Source organism: Scyliorhinus torazame, chromosome 8, assembly GCF_047496885.1.
Source record: "Scyliorhinus torazame isolate Kashiwa2021f chromosome 8, sScyTor2.1, whole genome shotgun sequence".
Classification (NCBI taxonomy): Eukaryota; Metazoa; Chordata; class Chondrichthyes; order Carcharhiniformes; family Scyliorhinidae; genus Scyliorhinus; species Scyliorhinus torazame.
The window spans coordinates 257,876,033-257,901,876 of record NC_092714.1 but is presented as its reverse complement, the minus strand read 5'-3'; the positions used below and the strand labels follow the sequence as shown (position 1 = coordinate 257,901,876).

General features: G+C 45.9%; 1 protein-coding gene and 1 pseudogene across 1 annotated transcript in view; one reads left to right on the top strand and one right to left on the bottom strand.

The window, feature by feature from the left end:
- Window positions 1-25,844, bottom strand: part of LOC140428557 (Na(+)/dicarboxylate cotransporter 3-like) — a 67,030-nt gene that overhangs the window by 10,781 nt on the left and 30,405 nt on the right. Inside the window, exons 8-10 of the mRNA XM_072515160.1 lie at window positions 21,053-21,157; window positions 15,392-15,489; window positions 13,212-13,324 (exon numbers count right to left, since the gene is read on the bottom strand). Coding sequence (XP_072371261.1) covers window positions 13,212-13,324; window positions 15,392-15,489; window positions 21,053-21,157 — 316 coding nt within the window. The remainder of the gene's footprint in view (window positions 1-13,211; window positions 13,325-15,391; window positions 15,490-21,052; window positions 21,158-25,844) is intronic.
- On the top strand, window positions 644-759 carry LOC140428927 (U4 spliceosomal RNA; annotated as a pseudogene).

Here is a 25,844-nt window from a genome sequence, read left to right as displayed (position 1 = left end):
TGAACTGAAAAGGGGAGAGAAAGGGAAACAGAAGCAGGTGATGTGTTGGGTAGGCTGGGTCGATGTGGACTGCACTTGATGCAGTGTAGCGAGAGACAGACCTCCAACACTTGATAAGATGCAACACGATTTTATTTAACATCTAAACTATTATACATGTTCAACTGTGGGTTGACACTATGCTGACTTGACTGGAGACCTGATACTAGCCTAACCAGACTTACTAGCTACCACATGGTGTTTGAACTGGCCAGCTCACTAACTCTGACTGTCCCAGAGGCTGGCTCCCGAGAGAGCGCAAAAACTGGTGCCCTCTGGCTTTATAGTGGTCGTATCCTGTCTGGTGATTGGCTGCTCTGTTCTGTGTGCTTCCTGGTCATCCTGTGTGTCAATCACTGCCTGTCTGCACTCCATTGTATACATAGATGTATATTATGACAGCAGGCACACGGAAGTAAGATATTAGGAATTTGTTTACTCTTCTTCCAATGTTCCCTGGTCCTGCGATGCTTTGATAGAATGTTTTAATGATCGCACAAAACGTATGGCCAATCCATCTGTGGCTGGAGGATATGGAGCTGATTTGATATGGTGCTTTCCATTCATCTTCAGGTAGTCCTCAGGCACCTTTGAAATAAACTGCAGCTTTGCGCAGTGGCAGTATCGTAGCTGATGAGGTGTAACCGAGGCACGATTATTGGTTATTGAAATAAACTGCGTATCATCATCATTGACAATCTGCTGCGGTGTTCCAAATCTTGCGAATACTTAGTTCCGTTTTTCAATAGTCTTCTGGCCATTTCGAGTGCGCGTCCACCAATCACTAAGAACATGTGACCCTCCAGTAGACCAGCACAATTGATGTGAATTCTCTGCCATGGCTGTGTCGGCCACTCCCTCTTAAAAAAACCTTTTTCAAACACTTCTTTTTAAATTTAGAGTACCCAATTCATTTTTTTTCCCCCAATTAAGGCCAATCCACCGACCCTGCACATCTTTGGGTTGTGGGGGTGGGACCCGCGCAGACACGGGGAGAATGTGCAAACTCCACACGGACAGTGACTGGGCTCGAACCCGGGTCCTCAGCGCCGTGAGGCAGTAGCGCCAACCACTGCGCCACCGTGCCTCCCCCATCGTCGGCCATTCCCAAAGAGGTAATGGTTGTAATGGTGGAGTGTTCCTTAGTTATTCATAGGATTGACATTGCCCTACTTTCTCCTCAATTAGAGCATCCAATACCAGCCACCAAAAATAATCGCGTGCCAGTTCCTTCATCCTCACCACACCAGGATGTCCTTCAAGCAGTTTGACAAGGACTCTCCAACATAAGCACAGAGGGATAAGCAGAGTGCCCACAATAGAACTCCACATTTCCTGTCAACTCAATCATTGTGTGATGTAGGTCCTGAGATCTGGATTTTCCCTCTGAACATCTGGCAGCATTCCTTTTTCGAGCAAGTCCATCACCTTCCCCATCACTCGATCAGTTCTTGTCTGTCTCTGAACTTGAGGTGAAGTCACAGGTACACGATCCACAAGTAAGAAATACAAGATGTTGATTAAGTGTTCTTCAGGGTCATGCTTGATTTATAACAGCAATCATGACAAAGCATCAACATTTGCATGCTGCTCTGACTTGCGACGTTGGATATCGCAAGTGTGTTCTAACAACATCAATGGCCATCTTTGCAATCTACTGGCTGCCAAAGAAGGTATCCATGCCAAAGATTGTAGTCAAGGGTTGATGATCCATCAAACGGGTAAAATGACGTTCATAAAGGTAATGGTGAAACCCTCTTACACTGAAAATGATGCTCAAAGCTTCTTTTACTAGCTGAGCGTAATTAATTTCTGCGCCAGTAAGAGTGTGTGAAGCAAATGCTATTGGTCATTCCTCTTATGTGAGAGACAACTGCACCAACTCCGTAGGGTGAGGCATCACAAGCAAGTTGCAACTTCATTGTGGGATTATAATGACTCAACAGCTCTGACTTCAGCAAAGCTTCTTTCACTTCATTGTCTGCCTCCCACTGTCTTCTGACCAGTGCCACGCCTGTTTGACACAGAGCAAAGTCTGGAATGGTGTCAATCGTGTTGCTAAATTCAGCACAAATTTACCATAATAATTGATCAATCCCAAAAATGACTTTAATTGTACCACATTTTGAGGATCTGGTGTTTCTAAGATTGCTGGCATTTTCTTTGGCTCTTTGTGTGATCCATCTTTGTCAATAATATGACCAAGGTAATTTATGGGTGACTTGAAAAAGTCGCACTTTTCCTTCTTAACTCTTAGGTTGTGGCTCTGTTATTGCTTCAGAGCAGCTTCCAAATTCTCCAAGTGTCCCTGTTCACTCGAACCAATGATGGGTATGTCATCTAAATCACATTGCACTCCATTCAGCCCACTTTGAATTTGATCCATGGATCTTTGAAAAAAAGCAGGCGCAGATGTTATTACAAAAGGAAGTATCTGTGATGAAACAGATCTTTGTGCATCACAATGGTGAGTAGCGGCTGTGATTCAGCAGACACGTCCATCTGCAGATATGCCTGTGAAAGATCGATTTTACTGAATTTCCGCCCCCTGAAAGTCCAACAAACAATCAGCAGCAGCGGATAATGATCTACGCAAAAAACTGGGTTATTAGTAGATTTCAAATCTCCATAAATTCTCACTGAGCCATTCCGTTTTAATACAGGAACAATTGGTGTTGCCCAATTATTTGGAGTAACAGATTCAATGACTCCTGTTTGCACTAACCTTTCTCGTTCTTCAACTTTAAGCCTGATGACGTATGGTACAGTTCTAGCTTTGAGACACTTGGATGTGCTGTCTGGCTTGATTTTTAGGTGTACCTAACACCAGTCATAGAGCCTAGTGAATCTTCGAACACCTTCTCATATTTTTTCACAAGTTGTTGCAAATTGCCCTTTGAATCCACTAATTGAATGACTGATTCCTAGTTAAACCTAATCTGAGCCAACCATGCTCTGTCAAATAGAACAGGAAAGTTTCCACGGACAATGTGAAGAGGCAACTTACCATCTGTCCATTTACTTCTATTTTCACCATAATGCATCCTTTTAATATTACGACCTCTTCAGTGTACATCATCAGGATCACATTGGGCGGTTATAAAGGCAAATGCTTTAGTTTTGGTGATTAATTGTCTCAGGTATTAACGATACTGTTGCGCCCCAATTCTTTTAATTTCATTAAGAAGTCTTACAACACCAGGTTAAAGTCCAACTGGTTTGTTTCGAATCACTAGCTTTCGGAGCACTGCTCCTTCCTCAGGTAATTCAACTGAGGAAGGAGCAGTGCTCCGAAATGAGTGATTTGAAAGAAACCTGTTGGACTTTAACCTGGTGTTGTAAGACTTCTTACTCTGCTTACCCATCTAAGCAACAGCGCCAATCAAAGGCAGTGTATTCCTGTCATGTAATGCAACATGAATCCAAGGTCCCGGTTGAGGCCGTACTCATGTGTGCGGAACTTGGCTATGTTTCTGCTCGGCGATTCTGTGTTGTTGCGTGTCCTGAAGGCCGCCTTGGAGAACGCTTACCCGAAGATCAGAGGCTGAATGCCCTTGAAGTGTTCCCCGACTGGAAGGGAACATTCCTGCCTGCCGATTGTCGCGCGATGTCCGTTCATCCATTGTCGTAGCGTCTGCATGATCTCGTCAATGTATCACGCTTCAGGACATCCTTTCCTGCAGCGTATGAGGTAGACAACGTTGGCCGAGTCGCATGAGTATGTACCACGTACCTGGTGGGTGGTGTTCTCATGTGTAATTGTGGTACCCATGTCGATGATCTGGCACATCTTGCAGAGATTGCCATGGCAGGGTTGTGTGGTGTCGTGGTCGCTGTTCTGAAGGCTGGGTAGTTTGCTGCAAACAATAGTTTGTTTGAGGTTGCGCGGTTGTTTGAAGGCAAGTAGTGCGGGTGTGAGGATGACCTTGGCAAGATGTTCATCTTCATCGATGATGTGTTGAAGGCTGCGAAGAAGATGTCGTAGTTTCTCCGCTCCCGGGAAGGACTGGACAACGAAGGGTATTCTGTCGGTTGTGTCCCGTGTTTGTCGTCTGAGGAGGTCGATGCGGTTTTTTGCTGTGACGCGTTGGAACTGTCAATCGATGAGTTGAGCGCCATATCCCGTTCGTACGAGGGCATCTTTCAGCGTCTGTAGATGTCTTTTACGCTCCTCATCGTCTGAGCAGGTCCTGTGTATATGGAGGGCTTGTCCATTGGGGATGAATTCTTTAATGTGTTTAGGGTGGAAGCTGGAGAAGTGGAGCATTGTGAGGTTATCCGTGGGCTTGTGGTAAAGCGAAGTGCTGAGGTGACCGTCCTTGATGGAGATGAGTGTGTCCAAGAATACAACTGATTCTGGAGAGTAGTCCATGGTGCGTCTGATGGTGGGATGGAACTTATTGATGTCATCGTGTAGTCGTTTCAGTGATTCTTCACCGTGGGTCCAAAGGGAAAAACTGTAATTGATGTATCTAGTGTATAACGTCAGTTGAAGGCCCTGTGCGGCGAAGAGGTCTTGTTCAAACTTGTGCATGAAGATGTTGGCGTATTGGGGTGCGAATTTGGTCCCCATGGCTGTTCCGTGTGTCTGGATGAAGAACTTGTTGTCGAAGGTGAAGACGTTGTGATCCAGAATGAAGCAGTTAAGTTGCAGAATTGCATCTGGAAATCTGCAGTTGTTGGTGTTGAGTACTGAGGCAGTTGCAGCAATGCTGTCGTCATGGGGGATGCTGGTGTAGAGTGCCGAGACGTCCATTGTGATGCGGAATGTTCCTGGTTCAACTGGTCCATTTTAATTTCATGACCTTCAAGTTTTGGATATGCTCAAAACATTGTTGATCGCCCTGCATTGACAAAACAGCTAGCTTTAGCTCCTGCAGTAGTTCGGTTGCGCTGTCTTTTGAGCGATCTTGGGTTTCATCCAAAAAAGTAGATTGTTTAGCTGTGTTTTTTCTCTTGTTCTTTCTTGGTGTAGAAGTTTTCTGAGCCCAGCATGCCTTGGTAATGTGGCCCTACTTGCCACAGTTCTTGCATGTATTGCTTTACTCCAGCATTCCCCCACTGAGTGTCCAACCCGTGTTCAACGGTGACATGATTGCACCTTTGCACCCTTGTTTCTTGAGATATCCATTTTGTGGATCTTCACTCCAGATCCTATCTGTGAAGCCTCTCTTGTTGCCAGATCCATGGATGTGGCAACTTCCACAGCAGTTTTTAGAGTTAATTCACTTGCAGTAAGCAGCTTCCTCTGAATAACTTCACTGTGGAGTCCACAAACCAGCCTGACACGAAGAGTGTCATCCAGTGTGGCACCCAATTCGCAATATTTAGCTGACCTTCTTAATGTTGCAATGACGTGTAAAATGCTTTCACCTCCTTCCTTTTTTTTAAAATAAATATTTTATTGAAAATTTTTGGTCAACCAACACAGTACATTGTGCATCTTTTACACAATATTATAACAACACAAATAACAATGAACTATTTTATAAACAAAAATGAATAAATAATAAATAACAAAAATGAAAACTAACCCTAATTGGCAACTGCCTTATCACAAGTAACACTCTCCAAAAATATAATTTAACAGTCCAATATATAATTATCTGTCGCAACGACCTATACATATTATACAGTATATATTAACAACCCCGAGAGTCCTTCTGGTTCCTCCTCCCCCCCTCCCCCCCCCCCCCCCCCCCCACCCCCACCCCCCCTCCCCCCCCCGATCCTAGGCTGCTGCTGCTGCCTTTTTTTTTCCATTCCATCTATCTTTCTGCGAGGTATTCGACGAACGGTTGCCACCGCCTGGTGAACCCTTGAGCCGACCCCCTTAGAACGAACTTAATCCGCTCTAGCTTTATAAACCCTGCCATGTCATTTATCCAGGTCTCCACCCCCGGGGGCTTGGCTTCTTTCCACATTAACAATATCCTGCGCCGGGCTACTAGGGACGCAAAGGCCAAAACATTGGCCTCTCGCCTCCTGCACTCCCGGCTCTTGTGCAACCCCAAATATAGCCAACCCCCAGCTTGGTTCGACCCGGACCCCCACTACTTTTGAAAGCACCTTTGTCACCCCCATCCAAAACCCCTGTAGTGCCGGGCATGACCAAAACATATGGGTATGATTCGCTGGGCTTCTCGAGCACCTCGCACACCTATCCTCCACCCCAAAAAATTTACTGAGCCGTGCTCCAGTCATATGCGCCCTGTGTAATACCTTAAACTGAATCAGGCTTAGCCTGGCACACGAGGACGACGAGTTTACCCTGCTTAGGGCATCTGCCCACAGCCCCTCCTCGATCTCCTCCCCCAGCTCTTCTTCCCATTTCCCTTTTAGTTCATCTACCATAGTCTCCCCTTCGTCCCTCATTTCCCTATATATATCTGACACCTTACCATCCCCCACCCATGTGTTTGAGATCACTCTGTCCTGCACCTCTTGTGTCGGGAGCTGCGGGAATTCCCTCACCTGTTGCCTCGCAAAAGCCCTGAGGTGCATATACCTGAATGCATTCCCTTGGGGCAACCCATATTTCTCGGTCAGCGCTCCCAGACTCGCGAACTTCCCATCCACAAACAGATCTTTCAGTTGCGTTATTCCTGCTCTTTGCCACATTCCATATCCCCCATCCATTCCCCCCGGGGCAAACCTATGGTTGTTTCTTATCGGGGACCCCCCCAAGGCTCCAGTCTTTCCCCTATGCCGTCTCCACTGTCCCCAAATCTTCAGTGTAGCCACCACCACCGGGCTTGTGGTGTAATTCCTCGGTGAGAACGGCAATGGGGCTGTCACCATAGCCTGTAGGCTAGTCCCCCTACAGGACGCCCTCTCTAATCTCTTCCACGCCGCTCCCTCCTCCTCTCCCATCCACTTACTCACCATTGAAATATTAGCGGCCCAATAATACTCACTTAGGCTCGGTAGTGCCAGCCCCCCCCTATCCCTGCTACGCTGTAAGAATCCCTTCCTCACTCTCGGGGTCTTCCCGGCCCACACAAAACCCATGATGCTCTTTTCAATCCTTTTAAAAAAAGCCTTCGTGATCACCACCGGGAGGCACTGAAACACAAAGAGGAATCTCGGGAGGACCACCATCTTAACCGCCTGCACCCTCCCTGCCAGTGACAGGGATACCATATCCCATCTCTTGAAATCCTCCTCCATTTGTTCCACCAACCGCGTTAAATTTAACCTATGCAATGTGCCCCAATTCCTGGCTATCTGGATCCCCAGGTAACGAAAGTCCCTTGTTACCTTCCTCAACGGTAGGTCCTCTATTTCTCTACTCTGCTCCCCTGGATGCACCACAAACAACTCACTTTTCCCCATGTTCAATTTATACCCTGAAAAATCCCCAAACTCCCCAAGTATCCGCATTATTTCTGGCATCCCCTCCGCTGGGTCTGCCACGTATAGTAGCAAATCGTCCGCATACAAAGATACCCGGTGTTCTTCTCCTCCTCTAAGTACTCCCCTCCACTTCTTGGAACCCCTCAACGCTATCGCCAGGGGCTCAATCGCCAGTGCAAACAATAATGGGGACAGAGGGCATCCCTGCCTTGTCCCTCTATGGAGCCGAAAATATGCAGATCCCCGTCCATTCGTGACCACGCTCGCCATCGGGGCCCTATACAACAGCTGCACCCATCTAACATACCCCTCTCCAAAACCAAATCTCCTCAACACCTCCCACAAATAATCCCACTCCACTCTATCAAATGCTTTCTCGGCATCCATCGCCACTACTATCTCCGTTTCCCCCTCTGGTGGGGCCATCATCATTACCCCTAACAGCCTCCGTATATTCGTGTTCAGCTGTCTCCCCTTCACAAACCCAGTTTGGTCCTCGTGGACCACCCCCGGGACACATTCCTCTATTCTCATTGCCATTACCTTGGCCAGGATCTTGGCATCTACATTTAGGAGGGAAATAGGTCTATAGGACCCGCATTGTAGCGGGTCCTTTTCCTTCTTTAAGAGAAGCGATATCGTTGCTTCAGACATAGTCGGGGGCAGTTGTCCCCTTTCCTTTGCCTCATTAAAGGTCCTCGTCAATACCGGGGCGAGCAAGTCCACATATTTTCTATAGAATTCGACTGGGAATCCATCCAGTCCCGGGGCCTTTCCCGCCTGCATGCTCCTAATTCCTTTCACCACTTCTTCTACCTCGATCTGTGCTCCCAGTCCCACCCTTTCCTGCTCTTCCACCTTGGGAAATTCCAGCCGATCCAAGAAGCCCATCATTCTCTCCCTCCCATCCGGGGGTTGAGCTTCATATAATTTTTTATAAAATGTCTTGAACACTCCATTCACTCTCTCCGCTCCCCGCTCCATCTCTCCTTCCTCATCCCTCACTCCCCCTATTTCCCTCGCTGCTCCCCTTTTCCTCAATTGGTGTGCCAGCAACCTACTCGCCTTCTCCCCATATTCGTACTGTACACCCTGTGCCTTCCTCCATTGTGCCTCTGCAGTGCCCGTAGTCAGCAAGTCAAATTCTACATGTAGCCTTTGCCTTTCCCTGTACAGTCCCTCCTCTGGTGCTTCCGCATATTGTCTGTCCACCCTCAAAAGTTCTTGCAGCAACCGCTCCCGTTCCTTACTCTCCTGCTTCCCTTTATGTGCCCTTATTGATATCAGCTCCCCTCTAACCACCGCCTTCAGCGCCTCCCAGACCACTCCCACCTGGACCTCCCCATTATCATTGAGTTCCAAGTACTTTTCAATGCACCCCCTCACCCTTAGACACACCCCCTCATCTGCCATTAGTCCAATGTCCATTCTCCAGGGTGGGCGCCCTCCTGTTTCCTCCCCTATCTCCAAGTCTACCCAGTGTGGAGCGTGATCCGAAATGGCTATAGCCGTATACTCCGTCCCCCTCACCTTCGGGATCAACGCCCTTCCCAGCACAAAAAAGTCTATTCGCGAGTAGACTTTATGGACATAGGAGAAAAACGAGAACTCCTTACTCCTAGGTCTGCTAAATCTCCACGGGTCTACACCTCCCATCTGCTCCATAAAATCTTTAAGTACCTTGGCTGCTGCCGGCCTCCTTCCAGTCCTGGACTTCGACCTATCCAGCCCTGGTTCCAACACCGTATTAAAATCTCCCCCATTATCAGCTTTCCCATCTCTAGGTCCGGAATGCATCCTAGCATCCGCCTCATAAAATTGGCATCATCCCAGTTCGGGGCATATACGTTTACCAAAACCACCGTCTCCCCCTGTAGTTTGCCACTCACCATCACGTATCTGCCCCCGTTATCCGCCACTATAATCTTTGCCTCGAACATTACCCGCTTCCCCACTAATATAGCCACCCCCCTGTTTTTCGCATCTAGCCCCGAATGGAACACCTGCCCCACCCATCCTTTGCGTAGCCTAACCTGGTCTATCAGTTTCAGGTGCGTTTCCTGTAACATAACCACATCTGCCTTAAGTTTCTTAAGGTGTGCGAGTACCCGTGCCCTCTTTATCGGCCCGTTCAGCCCTCTCACGTTCCACGTGATCAGCCGGGTTGGGGGGCTTCCTACCCCCCCCCCTTGTCGATTAGCCATCACCTTTTTCCAGCTCCTCACCTGGTTCCCACGCAGCTGTATCTCCCCCAGGCGGTGCCCCCCCGCCCATCCCCTCCCATACCAGCTCCCCCCTCTCCCCAGCAGCAGCAACCCAGTAATTCCCCCCTCCCACCACCCCCGCTAGATCCCCCGCTAGCGTAATTACTCCCCCCATGTTGCTCCCAGAAGTCAGCAAACTCTGGCCGACCTCGGCTTCCCCCCGTGACCTCGGCTCGCACCGTGCGACGCCCCCTCCTTCCTGCTTCTCTATTCCCGCCATGATTATCATAGCGCGGGAACCAAGCCCGCGCTTCTCCCTTGGCCCCGCCCCCAATGGCCAACGCCCCATCTCCTCCACCTCCCCTCCTCCCCCCATCACCACCTGTGGAAGAGAGAAAAGTTACCACCTCGCAGGATTAGTACATAAAACTCCTCTTTCCCCCCTTTTTAACCCCCCTCTTCGCCCCCCACATTCGCCCCACCACTTTGTTCAAACGTTCTTTTTAATAGCCCGCTCATTCCAGTTTTTCTTCCACAATAAAAGTCCACGCTTCATCCGCCGTCTCAAAGTAGTGGTGCCTCTCTCGATATGTGACCCACAGTCTTGCCGGTTGCAGCATTCCAAATTTTATCTTCTTTTTATGAAGCACCGCCTTGGCCCGATTAAAGCTCGCCCTCCTTCGCACTCCAGTCTTGATAAACGCGGATCACCGCGTTCTCCCATTTACTGCTCCGAGTTTTCTTTGCCCATCTAAGGACCATTTCTCTATCCTTAAAACGGAGGAATCTCACCACTATGGCTCTGGGAATTTCTCCTGCTCTCGGTCCTCGCGCCATCACTCGGTATGCTCCCTCCACCTCCAACGGACCCGCCGGGGCCTCCGCTCCCATTAACGAGTGCAGCATCGTGCTCACATATGCCCTGACGTCCGCTCCCTCCGCACCTTCAGGAAGACCGAGAATCCTCAGGTTGTTCCTCCTTGCGTTGTTCTCCAGTGCCTCCAACCTTTCCACACATCGTTTCTGATGTGCCTCATGCGTCTCCGTCTTCACCACCAGGCCCTGTATGTCATCCTCATTCTCGGCTGCCTTTGCCTTCACGACCCGAAGCTCCCGCTCCTGGGTCTTTTGTTCCTCCTTTAGCCCTTCGATCGTCTGTAGTATCGGGGCCAACAGCTCTTTCTTCATTTCTTTTTTGAGCTCTTCCACACAGCATTTCAAGAACTCTTGTTGTTCAGGGCCCCATGTTAAACTGCCACCTTCCGACGCCATCTTGGTTTTTGCTTGCCTTCCTTGCCGCTGTTCTAAAGGATCCACTGCAATCCGGCCACTTTCTCCTCCTTTTTTCATCCGTATCCAGGGGGGATTCCCTTCTGGTTTACCGCACAGTGTTTTTAGCCGTCAAAATTGCCGTTGGGGCTCCTATCAAGAGCCCAAAAGTCCGTTTCACCGGGAGCTGCCGAAACGTGCGACTCAGCTGGTCATCGCCGCACCCGGAAGCTGCTTTCACCTCCTTCCTGACCACTGCAGTGGAACCAAAACCTTTCTTCAATTAATAGGGGCTGGTTTAGCACAGTGGGCTAAATGCAGAACAATACCAGCAGCGCAGGTTCAATTCCCGTACCGGCCTCCCCGAACAGGCGCCGGAATGTGGCGACTAGGGGCATTTCACAGTAACTTCATTGAAGCCTACTTGTGACAATAAGCGATTATTATTATTATAATAATGGCATTGGAGAGAAATGTTCCTCTAAAGCTTACATTAATTCAATGTAGGACTTATCTCCTGGTTTTGCTGGGTGAACTATATTTTGTAGCAGCATAGACGTTTTGTGCCCTAGCTGGGCTGAGAAACTTTGAGAAGTTTACGCCCTTCGGTGTCTGATTTGCTATGAGAAATAATTGGAACCGTTCCACGTATGAATTCTATGTCTCCTAATCTTCATCAAATGCATCCATGGTGCCCGCTTATCCCGCCATTTTTGGATCCTGGCACCTGGGGTCTACGCTTCCTCCTTTCCGATTTTATAATGGAAAGTATGGCACATATGATCCCCTTTACAAGCAACTAGGAATTCTTTTCCGTTTTGCCTGACTGTAGTTTGCCTTTTTCCCCCAAGTAGTGTCCTGTGCAGAGTTGACAGACTGTAAAGTCCCCGTACCCTGCAGCCTGTTTAGCTTCGCCACGTGCATTGTCCCAGCAGCCAGACTCCACTCACCTCAATGCAAGCAAGTCTTACCCAACTGTTGGTCTTCTTACTCACAGTTGTAATCAAAATTGTTTTCAACCTACACATGGGCGGCAGTGCTTCACCTGACCTCTTTGTGTGAGATTTCGGTCCCGCAAATCTTGCGCTGCTCCCGATGCCATTCCACTGTTAGCCGAAGAAAGCTTCTTTTCCAGCGATTTTTCAAGCCTCTATCCTCATCGCCAGTTTTCTCTTCCGTTATATTTCTTTGTTGCCGCAAAGAGAAAAGGTATGGAAGTGCCCACGCTCTGTATTCTTTGTAAAGCACGATGAGAGGTTTATTAAGAGGTGATGGTCATACAATCAAAGATGGTGATCTGCCCAAAGCCCGTACAATCACTTTCCTGATGTCGCTACACGTGACGTGATGCTAAACCAGCAGGAATGTATTCTCTGATTCATAATAGGTCTGTAATTGGCAGATTCTGTTCACCAGGTGCACGCTGTGGGGGATATGTTGTGATTCATGTCAGCATGCCGTATGCCGACGTGAATGGACAGTCCAACATGGGGGAACAATCAAGCATAAATGCTTGGTGTGCATATGCAAGTAGATGTAAATGGGGATTTTGATATCCATTACGTCATTAGACATTAGACATAGACATAGAACATACAGTGCAGAAGGAGGCCATTCGACCCATCGAGTCTGCACCGACCCACTTAAGCCCTCACTTCCACCATATCCTCATAACCCAATAACCCCTCATAACCACTAAGGGCAATTTATCATGGCCAATCCACCAAACCTGCACGTCTTTGGACTGTGGGAGGAAACCGGAGCACCCGGAGGGAACCCACGCAGACACGGGGAGAACGTGCAGACTCCGGACACACAGTGACCCAGCGGGGAACCGAACCTGGGACCCTGGCGCTGTGAAGCCACAGTGCTATCCACTTGTGCTACCGTGCTACCCGTGACAGGAGGGACGGGGTCAATCGAGTGTGGAAGTGCCGCTGGCATAAAAGCCATTTTGGGGTTACATCTCGGGGCTTTTCCCACCCCTCGATAATGGGTGCAGAAAATGTCCTCCCTCCCCCAACATTTAGTGTTTGCTTTGTTGACTCTTGTGTGGCATTAAAAAGAATTAACCCATGGAGTCCTGCAGCTTCATTTTTTTATTTAATAACCCCGATTTTGCATCTCTTCTTATTTTAGGTCTCTATCAACAGTATTAGAGTGACAAAGGGAATAACATATTATATGGAATAGATTGCCACAAGTTAGCATTAAAGTCAAGTCAATCATGATGTTTTATAGAAAACTGTACATTTGAAGAAAACTGTTAGAGTGAGAGGGGAAAAAGGGACTAGCAATGAGTGGTTGAAGTGGTTTAAATCTCGATGATCTTACAACAATTACCTCACATGCTTTTGCGATCGCAAATCCTCCACCGAGCAGTAATATTACATTCCAAGCTACCTTGTGTTGAACTTTATCCCAAGTCAACAGCGGCCTGTTTGGAATGTTTGGCTCTGATAATGAGAAGGAAAGAATTAAAATTTCCAAAAGATAAACTATACATTCGGCCAAGGACTAATGCTTATTTATAATGATTTCGCTGAAAAGAAAGACCAGCTATATAACGCCTTTCATGACCATAGGATGTCCCACTATGCTTTACAACCGATGAAGTACTTTTGAAGGGAAGTAACCATTGTAATGTAGCCAATTTGCACACAGCCAGCTCCCACCAACAGTTAAGTGTTAATAAACAGTTGTCATGGTATTGATTGAGGGATAAATAATGGCCTGGACACCTGGGATAACTCCTCTGCTCTTCTTCAACATGGCGGCCATGGGATCTTTCATGTCCACCTGAGAGGATAGACAGAGCCTCAGCAGAATTCTCATCCAAAGGACAGTGAGTGAGCCCATGATCTGCACCAACTATAAGGACAGGAGCAGCAAGCACCAAGAATGCAACATTCTGACTTGGAAATATATTTACACACCTGTCTTGCTGCTGTGTCAAAACCCAGGAACTTCCTGCCTAACAACATTGTGAGAGTGGCTTCAACACCCGGCCTGTAGCTGTACAGGAAGGTGACTCATCATCGTGTTCTCTGGGGCAATTAAGGATGGACAACAAATGTTGGCTTTGCCAGCAATTCCCATTCCTCATGAATAAATTAAAGAAAACGTATGACTAATACAGAACATAGAAAATACAGTGCAGAAGGAGGCCATTCGGCCTATCGAGTCTGCACCGACCCACTTAAGCCCTCACTTCCAGCCTATCCCCGTAACCCAATAAGGGGTTAATTAACCCCTCCTAATCTTTTTGGACACTAAGGGCAATTTATCATGGCCAATCCACCTAGCCAGCACATCTTTGGACTGTGGGAGGAAACCGGAGCACCCGGAGGAAACCCACGCACACACGGGGAGAACGTGCAGGCTCCGCACAGACAGTGACCCAGCAGGGAATCAAACCTGGGGCCTTGGTGCTGTGCAGCCACAGTGCTATCCACTTGTGCTACTGTGCTGCCCTAAATATGTTTATGACGAGTTTCAAGACACAAGCAGATATTTTCCATGAAGCTCTGTGGCCATCATCAATGGCAACAATTTATGTTGTTGTGGTAGGCTATATTAGGGGTATCGTGGTACCTAGGTGGGATGTACCTTATACTGTAGTATGAGTGGTAGAACCTGCCTGCTGGTTCCGCCCAGCAGGCGGAGCATAAGAGTCTGTGTTTCACGCACAGCAGTCATTCTGTACCGGAGCTGCTGGGGTAACTACTTGTTCATTAAAGCCTTCAATTGGACTACAATCTCGCTTCAGTAGTGATTGATCGTGCATCAATTGTTATAGTATTTTTCATTCGGAAAATTAACTTCACATATTCTACGGCAGAAAAACAGTTGTGAAGGATAAAACCTGAGCTAACTTTTCCACACTTGCATGTTTATTTACAGAGCTACATGTTGCAAGCATGCACCTCCTAACCCAATAACCATGTTCTGTGTCTGTGCTTATTTATAGGGGGGGGGATTAAGTGAATACCCAGTTAATATCCACCATCTGCGCACAATTAAACATAACCAACATTCAATTAACATCACAGAGGTGTCAGGGACTACAATGGACACTGAGGTGAAAAAAGGAGAAATTAAGAATGATAGGAAAAAATCTTTGGTCAAGGTTGGTTTTAAGTGGGATTATAAAGACGGAGAGGGAGGTAGAGGGTCTTAGGGAGGACATTCTAGAGTACACAGCTGAAGGTCAATGCTAGGGTAAAGGAAGGGGATACATTGTAAGACAGATAGCTTTAATAAGGAGTTACAGAGCAATAATATAACCCAGGGACTCACACTGCCTTGTCCACTTTCCATCTCTTGTTATGTTCCTCTATTGTGAACTCGAACATGGTTGATCTTTTGAGATTGTTTGTAATCTTGTTTACTATCAAAATCTGCCGCAAATTAAAAAAATTGACACTAACATTCAAGTGCGACAAAATCTTTCTTTCTAGTCGGATTGGGAAGAAAACACAATAGGTATATGCCGCACATCATCAGTAAATGAATGAGCATACCTTCGGGACTCGTTTTCCATTTGAACGAAGGTTTCCGTGAGGGAAAGATGAACGTCAAGATGATGATTGTTATTACAACCACGGCATCTGAGACATACCTGGGAGCCAGTGCAAGAAAAACAAATTTGCTTTATAATTTCATGTACCTTAGATTTTACAGAAAGGTTTCAATGTTTATCAGGTTTTACTAGGCTCTCAGGGAATCAAGGGATATGGGGAGGGGGCAGGAAGGTGGAGTTGCGACTGACAATCAGTCACGATCACATGGAGCAATGGAGTTGACTCAAGGGGGCAGTAGGGTCTACTCCTGCTCCTGAACCACAGTGGGCTAAGTAGCTGGCTTGTAAAGCAGACCAAGGCCAGCTGCGCGGGTTCAATTCGTGTACCAGCTTCCCCGAACAGGTGCCAGAATGTGGCGACTAGGGCCTTTTCACAGTAACTTCATTGAAACCTACTGTGACAATAAGCGATTTTCATTTCATTTCATTTTCATTTCTTAAGTTCTAATATATCTCTCTCGATAGAGGATAACCTGAGCAATGAATGGCCTTCAGGTTCACAGATTCAATTTATGAAAATATTGATAAAATTGCTGCTTACTAACCTAAACTGAATGAAGTGTTTTTCTTCCAGGAACTACACCATTACCTGATAGTGCCCCGAGGTTCTACCCCTGGTTCCCCATGTTCCTCTTCATGTCACTCTTTGGTGAATTGATCAACACTTATATGACCAGCTTCCACATGTAGCCTAATGAGACTTGTCTCTCCATCTCTGATGTGTCTGTCAAGTCCTGCGCTGCCTCCGTGTTGTTTTTGGCTTCTGTCACAAACTCTGTGGTCTCAAATTTCACCTCTGTTTCCAATCACTGTTTCACTTTGAACCATATTGGTTCCAGCCTTGTATCTTTTACAACTCTCAGCTGAGTTTCCGATGCCACATCCTTTCCTTTATCAAACCTGCTTAACATCCAGTTCTGCAGAGTCCCATTTATCCATCTGCATCATCTCGATCCCTTGAATGGATTTAAAAAAAAAAAACCTCACAGCGAACCTCGAACACCAGGCGCCTGCCGAACGTGATAATGACCCCATCGGGGGAGAGAACACTAGAGGAGATCGTCTCCCTGGATGCAGAAAAGGTCTTCGATAGGGTCGAATGGAAGTACCTCATAGAGGTACTGGAGCAGTTTGGGCTTGGAACAGGGTTCACTTCCTGGGTAAAGCTCCTACACAACGCTCCCATGGCGAGCGTGCGGACCAACAACACCAACTCCCGATACTTCCAGCTGCACAGGGGCACCAGACAAGGATGTCCACTGTCCCCGCTGCTGTTCGCTCTAGCGATCGAACCATTAGCAATTGCTCTCAGAGCAGCAAAACGCTGGAGGGGGATCCGAAGGGGAGGCAGAGAGCACAGAGTCTCACTCTATGCAGATGACCTGCTCCTCTACATTTCGGACCCACAAAGCAGCATGGACGGAATCATCGCGCTCTTGAAAGAGTTTGGTGCCTTCTCGGGCTACAAACTCAACTTGAGCAAAAGCGAGATCTTCCCACTAATGGGACTGCTGTTTAAACAAACCCAACAAAAATTCCGCTACCTGGGGATCCAAATAACCCATGACTGGAAAGGGATCCACAAATGGAACCTCACTAGTCTGACAGAGGAAGTAAAAAAGGACCTACAAAGATGGAACACACTCCCACTCTCCATCGCGGGGAGAGTCCGGACGATCAAAATGAACGTATTGCCCAGGTACCTCTTCCCGATCCACATCCCCAAGGCCTTTTTCAAAGCACTAGACAAACTAATCATGGCGTTCGTATGGGGGGGGGGAATGTTCGTATGGGGGGGGGAAGAGAATGCAATGATCCCAATTAAGGTCTTACAAAAAACAAAATCCAGGGGAGGGCAAGCCCTCCCAAACCTACAATTCCACCACTGGGCGGCGACAGCCGAACGAATAAGGGGATGGATCAAGGAGCCAGAAGCCGAGTGGTTGTGTGCGGAGGAGGCCCTCTGCAAAGGGACCTCTCTCCGGGCACTTGCCATGGCGGCACTCCCAACCCCACCCAACTAACACTCCAGCAGCCCAGTGGTGATAGTCGCCCTCCAATCCTGGAGCCAACTACAGCAGCAATTTGGCCTGACCAGAATGTCGGACAAAGCTCCCATCTGCAACAACCATAGGTTCACACCAGCGCTGACTGACGCCATCTTTAAAAAGTGGGGACAGGACGAGGGGACACTGACAGTCAGGGACCTATATGCGGACGGCAGGATTGCAACACTGGACCAACTGACGGAGAAATTCCAGCTAGCCAGGGGGAACGAGCGAAGGTACTTGCTACTCACAAACTTCCTACGAAAGGAGTCAAGGCCATACCCACAACTGCCTCGACAGACAGTACTGGAAGAGTTACTGGATGCAAGCATCCGAGATAAGGGGAACTGTAGCGACATGTATGAACGACTGGTAGAAAGGGCCGACACCGTACTGGACGCAACAAGAAAGAAATGGGAGGAAGACCTGGGGATTGAAATAGGTTGGGGACTCTGGGGCGAAACACTGCATGAGGTCAATTCCACCTCCACGAGCGCAAGGCTCAGCCTGACGCAACTAAAAGTGGTACATAGAGCCCACTCAACAAGAACCCGTATGAGTAGATTCTTCCCGGAGGTGGAGGATAGATGTGAACAATGCCAAGGAGGCCCGGCCAACCACGCCCACATGTTCTGGTCTTGTCCCAGACTTGATGGGTACTGGACAGTCTTCTTTGAGGCAATGTCCAAAGTGGTGGGGATGAGGGTGGAGCCATGCCCGAAAGTGGCAGTCTCCGGGGTATCAGACCAGCCAGATCTATTCCTGGGGAGGAGGGCAGACGCCCTTGCCTTTGCCTCCCTGATCGCCCGCCGTAGAATGCACCCAAAGCTGCAGACTGGCTGTCCGACCTCTCATTCTGTGTACATAACTGTAAATATATTATGTTTGGGCAGCGCAGTGGCGCAGTGGGTCAGCCCTGCAGCCTCACGGCGCCGAGTTCCCAGTTTCGATCCCGGCTCTGGGTCACTGTCCGTGTGGAGTTTGCACATTCTCCCTGTGTTTGCGTGGGTTTCGCCCGCACAACCCAAAAGATGTGCAGGGTAGGTGGATTGGCCATGCTAAATTTCCCCTTAACTGGAAAAAATGAATTGGGTAGTCTAAATTTATTTTTAAAATATACTATGTTCAAAAACCCAATAAAAAAACATTTTTTTAAAAACCCTCTGTGCAACTGTTTTTTGCAATCCTTAGACTCCACTGTTCCAACGGTCTCTGGGCTGGCCTTCCAACCTCCGCCCACTTCATCTTCAATTCGTCAAAGGTTCTGTTGCCTGTATTGAAATCCACACCAAGTCCCAGTAAAACCACCACCTATCCCTCCCCTGATCCTCAGTTCCTCAATGCCTCAGATTTATAAGTGATCCTCGTGTTCAAGTCCCTTCATGGCTTCGCATCTTGGTATCTTTTTCAACCCTACAATGTCTCCCCACAAACTCTCTGTTCCTCTGACACTGGTGCCTCAGTTATTCCTCCACTCACAATGCCATGAGTTGCTATGATTTCCGCCACCTCAGGTCCCATGCTCTGGATTTCTTCCCTAAACTCCTCTGCTTCTCCAATGACCTCAGATGTCTTTAAACGCCTCTTCTTTGACCACTCTTGCATCATCTTTTCTTTAGCTTACATGTATATATTTTCTGAATCAGCCTTTTGACATTACTTTAGGTTCTATGAAAATATAAGTTGCCACATAAACCTATGCTGGGGACAAGAATAATACTGACCCTTCTCCCCATATTGGTGGGTAGCGAGCCTGCTTCTGAGTCACAAGCTCTGAGTTTGAGTCCCGTCCCAGAACTTGATGGGCAAGGAGGAGGCTGTGTTCATAACCTGGCCAAACAGGTTGAGTGTCAACCTGCTATATCCTTTCAACACGCCAATAGCAGGTGGTATTGGCGGGAGAGAATCCTGGTCAGCTATGCTTGATGTGGATTGGTGCCCGGCAAGCTATGAGCCTCTGACCTTAGGCAAGAAGCCTCGCTGTGGGAACGGATGAAAGTCTGCGTTTTACGGGAAGGGGAACAACGTTGCTCCCCGTATTGAGTTCTTGGGTCTTGAAAATCCATAGAATAGAATGCCTACAGTGCAGGCCGTTCAGCCCATCGAGTCTGCACCGACACTCTGAAAGGGCACCCGACCTTGACCCACTCCCTGGCCCCTATCCCTGTAACTCCATAACCCCACCTAACCTGCACATCTTTGGACTGATTATCTTCCCTGTGTTTCTCGCGGAGTACGAGCTCCCCCATTTGGTGGGGGTGGGGGGGGGGGGGGGGGGTGGGGGGGGGTGTGGGAACTCAATTCAGCATTGTATAAAAGGTCAGCCAGTAAGGCTGAGAGACCTGGTAAGGATCTACCGGGAGTTGTATATAGCATAACTGTAAATAAACCAAAGTTCTTTATTCTTACACGGTGTGGAATCCCCCGTCCTTATTAAACAGGCGACAAGGATTAAACTGGTTTGCTATCAATGCTACAACCCAATTCAGTGGGTCCTCCCCAGAGGAGGCAGCATCGGACTCTCACTGGCTCTTCAGGAGGTGGCTGAGACCCTCTGTCACCGCCATTAGATACCACCCACAATTATATACCTCAGTTACCCCATCATTCTTTTAATCCCACATGCTTCTCCTTTCCAAATAAATCTGTTATTTGACACTTTATATCAAACTCTTTGGCCGGGATGTTCCAGTCCCATCCTGGGCAGGAATGATGGATCAGCCAAAGTCCGCTGACTTGGGGCAGGCAATACTGGAAGATTCCAGTCCTTCCTTGTGAAAGTTCATGTGTAGAATGTTAATGGTCATCAACCCTCTGTTACTTCATCAACGAACTCAATTGAGGTTACTGAGAACTGCACAACCATTCGTAAATACATCTGCTGATGGTCAGTTATTAGCCCATGCTTTCCCACCAAGCGAGGGTTAATTTTGTCCCCACCACTGATCACGGGATTTTAATAACATATCAGGAAAAAAAACATTTTCTCATCAAACAATAAAGATGTGATCGAAGCAGAGGTGGGAGGCAGTGGTGCAGTGGTGTCGACACTCGGTTAGGAATCCAGAGACCCAGGGTAATACTCTGGGGGCGACCTAGGTTCGAATCCCGCCAAGGCAGATGGTGCAATTTGAATTGAATAAAAATCTGGAATTAAAAGTCTAATGGTGAACATTGTCGTAACAATCCATCTGGATCACTAAAGCCCTTCTTGGTAAATAAATCTGCCGTCCTTACCTGATCTGGCCTAGATGTGACTCCAGACCCACAGTAATGAGGTTGACTCTTAAATTGGCCCCCCTCAAGGCCAATTAGGAATGGGCAATAAATGCTGGCCCAGCCAGCGACGCCAAAATCCAAGGCAATCATTTCTTTTTGAAATGGGAGACATCCAACTGGGGTGTTGGAAAGGCTCCTGAACGCTGTGAATGTACTAACAATAAGGCAGTAGGGTGGGGTGGGTGCACTGCCTTTCACCACTGCTCACAATAGCAACTTATATTTATATATTGCCTGTAACGGACGGGAGCACAATCAAGAGCTTATTTGTTTACCTGCGTCGAAAAGCAGATGCCCAGCCTGTCACGAACTTGGGATCCCTCGTTAAGAGAAGAATCACAAACAGGCCGAAGAACATGCACACAGAAATCTCAGCGAATCTGGAAAGACAATTGGAGCCAGTAAGTGGAGTAGTATTGGCGTTGTACTGGCATAGTATTGACACAGTATTGATGACGTATGGACGTAGTATTGGCATAGTATTGGTGTAGTATTGGCGTAGTATTGGATTAGTATTCATGTAGTATTGGCGTAGTATTGGATTAGTGTTGGCATAGTATTGGATTAGTGTTGGCGAAGTATTGGCGAAGTATTGGATTCGTATTGGATTAGTATTAGTGTAGTGTTGGCGAAGTATTGGATTAGTGTTGGTGAAGTATTGGCAAAGTATTGGATTAGTATTGGCATAGTATTGGATTCGTATTGGCGTAGTATTGGATTCTTATTGGCGCAGTATTGGGTTGGTATTAGTGTAGTGTTGGCGTAGCATTGGATTAGTATTAGTGTAGTCTTGGTGTAGTATTGGATTAGTATTAGTGTTGTATTGGCGTAGTATTGTATTGGATTAGTATTAATGTAGTATTGGCATAGTGTTGGATTAGTATTAGTGTAGTATTTGCGTAGTATTGGATTAGTATTAGTGTCGTATTGGCATAGCATTGGATTAGTAGTTGCGTAGTTTTGGATTAGTATTAGTGTAGTATTGGCGTAGTATTGGATTAGTTGTGGCATAGTATTGGATTAGTATTAGTGTAGTATTGGCAGAGTATTGGATTAGTGTTACTATAGTATTGAAATGAAATAAAATGAAATGAAAATCGTTTATTGTCACAAGTAGGCTTCAAATGAAGTTACTGTGAAAAGCCCCTAGTCGCCACATTCCGGCGCCTGTTCGGGGAGGCTGGTACGGGAATTGAACCGTGCTGCTGGCCTGTTTGGTCTGCTTTCAAAGCCAGCGATTTAGCCCCGTGCTAAACAGCCCCTGTGTGGTATTGGATTTGTATTAGTGTCATATTGGCGTAGTATTGGATTAGTAGTGGCGTAGTATTGTATTAGTATTAGTTTAGTATTGGCATAGTATTAGTGTCGTATTGGCATAGTATTGGATTAATATTGCCGATGTATTGGAATGTATTGGCAAAGTATTGGATTAATATTGGCGAAGTATTGGCAAAGTATTGGATTAGTATTGGCATAGTATTGGATTAGTAGTTGCGTAGTTTTGGATTAGTATTAGTGTAGTATTGGCATAGTATTGGATTAGTATTGGCGTAGTATTGGATTAGTATTAGTGTCGTATTGGCGTAGTATTGGATTAGTAGTTGCGTAGTTTTGGATTAGTATTAGTGTAGTAGTGGCATAGTATTGGATTAGTATTAGTGTAGCATTGGCATAGAATTGGATTGGTATTGGCGTGGCATTGGATTAGTATTAGTGTCGGATTGGCGTAGTATTGGAGTAGTAGTGGCGTAGTATTGGATTAGTATTAGTGTAGTATTGGCATAGTATTGGATAAGTATTAGTGTAGTATTGGCGTCGTATTGGATTAGTTGTGGCATAGTATTGGATTAGTATTAGTGTAGTATTGGATTAGTGTTACTGTAGTATTGAAATGAAATGAAATGAAAATCGTTTATTGTCACAAGTAGGCTTCAAATGAAGTTACTGTGAAAAGCCACTAGTCGCCACATTCCGGCGCCTGTTCGGGGAGGCTGGTACGGGAATTGAACCGTGCTGCTGGCCTGCCTTGGTCTGCTTTCAAAGCCAGCGATTTAGCCCCGTGCTAAACAGCCCCTGTGTGGTATTGGATTAGTATTAGTGTAGTATTGGCATAGTATAGGATTAGTATTAGTGTCGTATTGGCATAGTATTGGATTAATATTGCCGATGTATTGGCAAAGTATTGGATTAGTATTGGCGAAGTATTGGATTAGTATTAGTGTCATATTGGCGTAGTATTGGATTAGTAGTTGCGTAGTTTTGGATTAGTATTAGTGTAGTATTGGCATAGAATTGGATTGGTATTGGCGTGGCATTGGATTAGTATTAGTGTCGGATTGGCGTAGTATTGGAGTAGTAGTTGCATAGTTTTGGATTAGTATTAGTGTAGTATTGGCATAGTATTGGATTAGCATTAGTGTAGTATTGGCATAGTATTGGATTAGTATTGGTCTGGTATTGGATTAGTATTAGTGTAATATTGGCGAAGTATTGGATTAGTATTAGTGTAGTATTGGTGTAGTATTCGGTTAGTAGTGGCATAGTATTGGCGTAATATTGGACTGGTAGTGGCGTAGTATTAGATTAGTATTAGTGTAGTATTGGCGTAGTATTGGATTAGTAGTGGCGTAGTATTGACGTAATATTGTACTGGTAGTGGCGTAGTATTGGATTAGCATTAGTGTAATATTGGATTAATAGTGGCGTAGCATTGGCGTAATATTGGACTGGTAGTGGCGTAGTATTGGATTAGTATTAGTGTAGTATTGGCGTAATATTGGATTAGTAGTGGCATAATATTGGTGTAATATTGGACTGGTAGTGGCGTAGTATTGGATTAGTATTAGTGTAGTATTGGCGTCGTATTGGATTAGTAGTGGCATAGTATTGGCGTAATATTGGACTGGTAGTGGCGTAGTATGGGATTAGTATTAGTGTAGTATTGGCATAGTATTGGATTAGTATTGGCGTAGCATTGGATTAGTATTAGTGTAGTATAGGCGTGGTATTGGATTAGTAGTTGCGTAGTTTTGGATTAGTATTAGTGTAGTATTGGCATATTATTGGATTAGTATTGGCGTAGTATTGGATTAGTATTAGTGTCGTATTGGCATAGTATTGGATTTGTAGTTGCGTAGTTTTGGATTAGTATTAGTGTCGGATTGGCGTAGTATTGGCTAAGTATTAGTGTAGTATTGGCGTCGTATTGGATTAGTTGTGGCATAGTATTGGATTAGTATTAGTGTAGTATTGGCATAGTATTGGATTAGTATTAGTGTAGTATTGGCATAGTATTGGATTAGTGTTACTGTAGTATTGAAATGAAATGATATGAAAATCGTTTATTGTCACAAGTAGGCTTCAAATGAAGTTACTGAAGTTACTAGTCACCACATTCCGGCGCCTGTTCGGGGAGGCTGGTACGGGAATTGAACTGTGCTGCTGGCCTGCCTTGGTCTGCTTTCAAAGCCAGTGATTTAGCCCCGTGCTAACCAGCCAATGTGTGGTATTGGATTAGTATTAGTGTAGTATTGGCATAGTATTGGATTAGTATTAGTGTCGTATTGGCATAGTATTGGATTAATATTGCCGATGTATTGGCAAAGTATTGGATTAGTATTGGCGAAGTATTGGATTAGTATTAGTGTCGTATTGGCGTAGTATTGGATTAGTAGTTGCGTAGTTTTGGATTAGTATTAGTGTAGTATTGGCATAGAATTGGATTGGTATTGGCATGGCATTGGATTAGTATTAGTGTTGGATTGGCGTAGTATTGGAGTAGTAGTTGCATAGTTTTGGATTAGTATTAGTGTAGTATTGGCATAGTATTGGATTAGCATTAGTGTAGTATTGGCATAGTATTGGATTAGTATTGGTCTGGTATTGGATTAGTATTAGTGTAATATTGGCGAAGTATTGGATTAGTATTAGTGTAGTATTGGTGTAGTATTCGATTAGTAGTGGCATAGTATTGGCATAATATTGGACTGGTAGTGGCGTAGTATTGGATTAGTATTAGTGTAGTATTGGCGTAGCATTGGATTAGTAGTGGCGTAGTATTGATGTAATATTGTACTGGTAGTGGCATAGTATTGGATTAGTATTAGTGTAGTATTGGCGTAATATTGGATTAATAGTGGCGTAGTATTGGCGTAATATTGGACTGGTAGTAGCGTAGTATTGGATTAGTATTAGTGTAGTATTGGCGTAATATTGGATTAGTAGTGGCATAATATTGGCGTAATATTGGACTGGTAGTGGCGTAGTATTGGATTAGTATTAGTGTAGTATTGGCATAGTATTGGATTAGTAGTGGCATAGTATTGGCGTAATATTGGACTGGTAGTGGCGTAGTATTGGATTAGTAACACTGTAGTATTAGCATACTGGATTAGTAGTGGCGTAGTATGGGATTAGTATTAGTGTAGTATTGGCATAGTATTGGATTAGTATTGGCGTAGCATTGGATTAGTATTAGTGTAGTATAGGCGTGGTATTGGATTAGTAGTTGCGTAGTTTTGGATTAGTATTAGTGTAGTATTGGCATATTATTGGATTAGTATTGGCATAGTATTGGATTAGTATTAGTGTCGTATTGGCATAGCATTGGATTTGTAGTTGAGTAGTTTTGGATTAGTATTAGTGTAGTATTGGTATAGTATTGGATTAGTGTTAGCGTAGTGTTGGAATAGTATTGGATTAGTATTGGCATAGTATTGGATTAGTATTAGTGTAGTATAGGCGTGGTATTGGATTAGTAGTTGCGTAGTTTTGGATTAGTATTAGTGTAGTATTGGCATAGTATTGGATTAGTATTGGATTAGTATTAGTGTCGTATTGGCATAGTATGGATTTGTAGTTGCATAGTTTTGGATTAGTATTAGCGTAGTATTGGTATAGTATTGGATTAGTATTAGTGTAGTATTGGCATAGTATTGGATTAGTATTGCCGTGGTATTGAATTAGTATTAGTGTAGTATTGGCGTAGTATTGGATTAGTAGTTGCGTAGTTTGGGATTAGAATTAGTGTAGTATTGGCATAGTATTGGATTTGTATTAGTGTAGTAT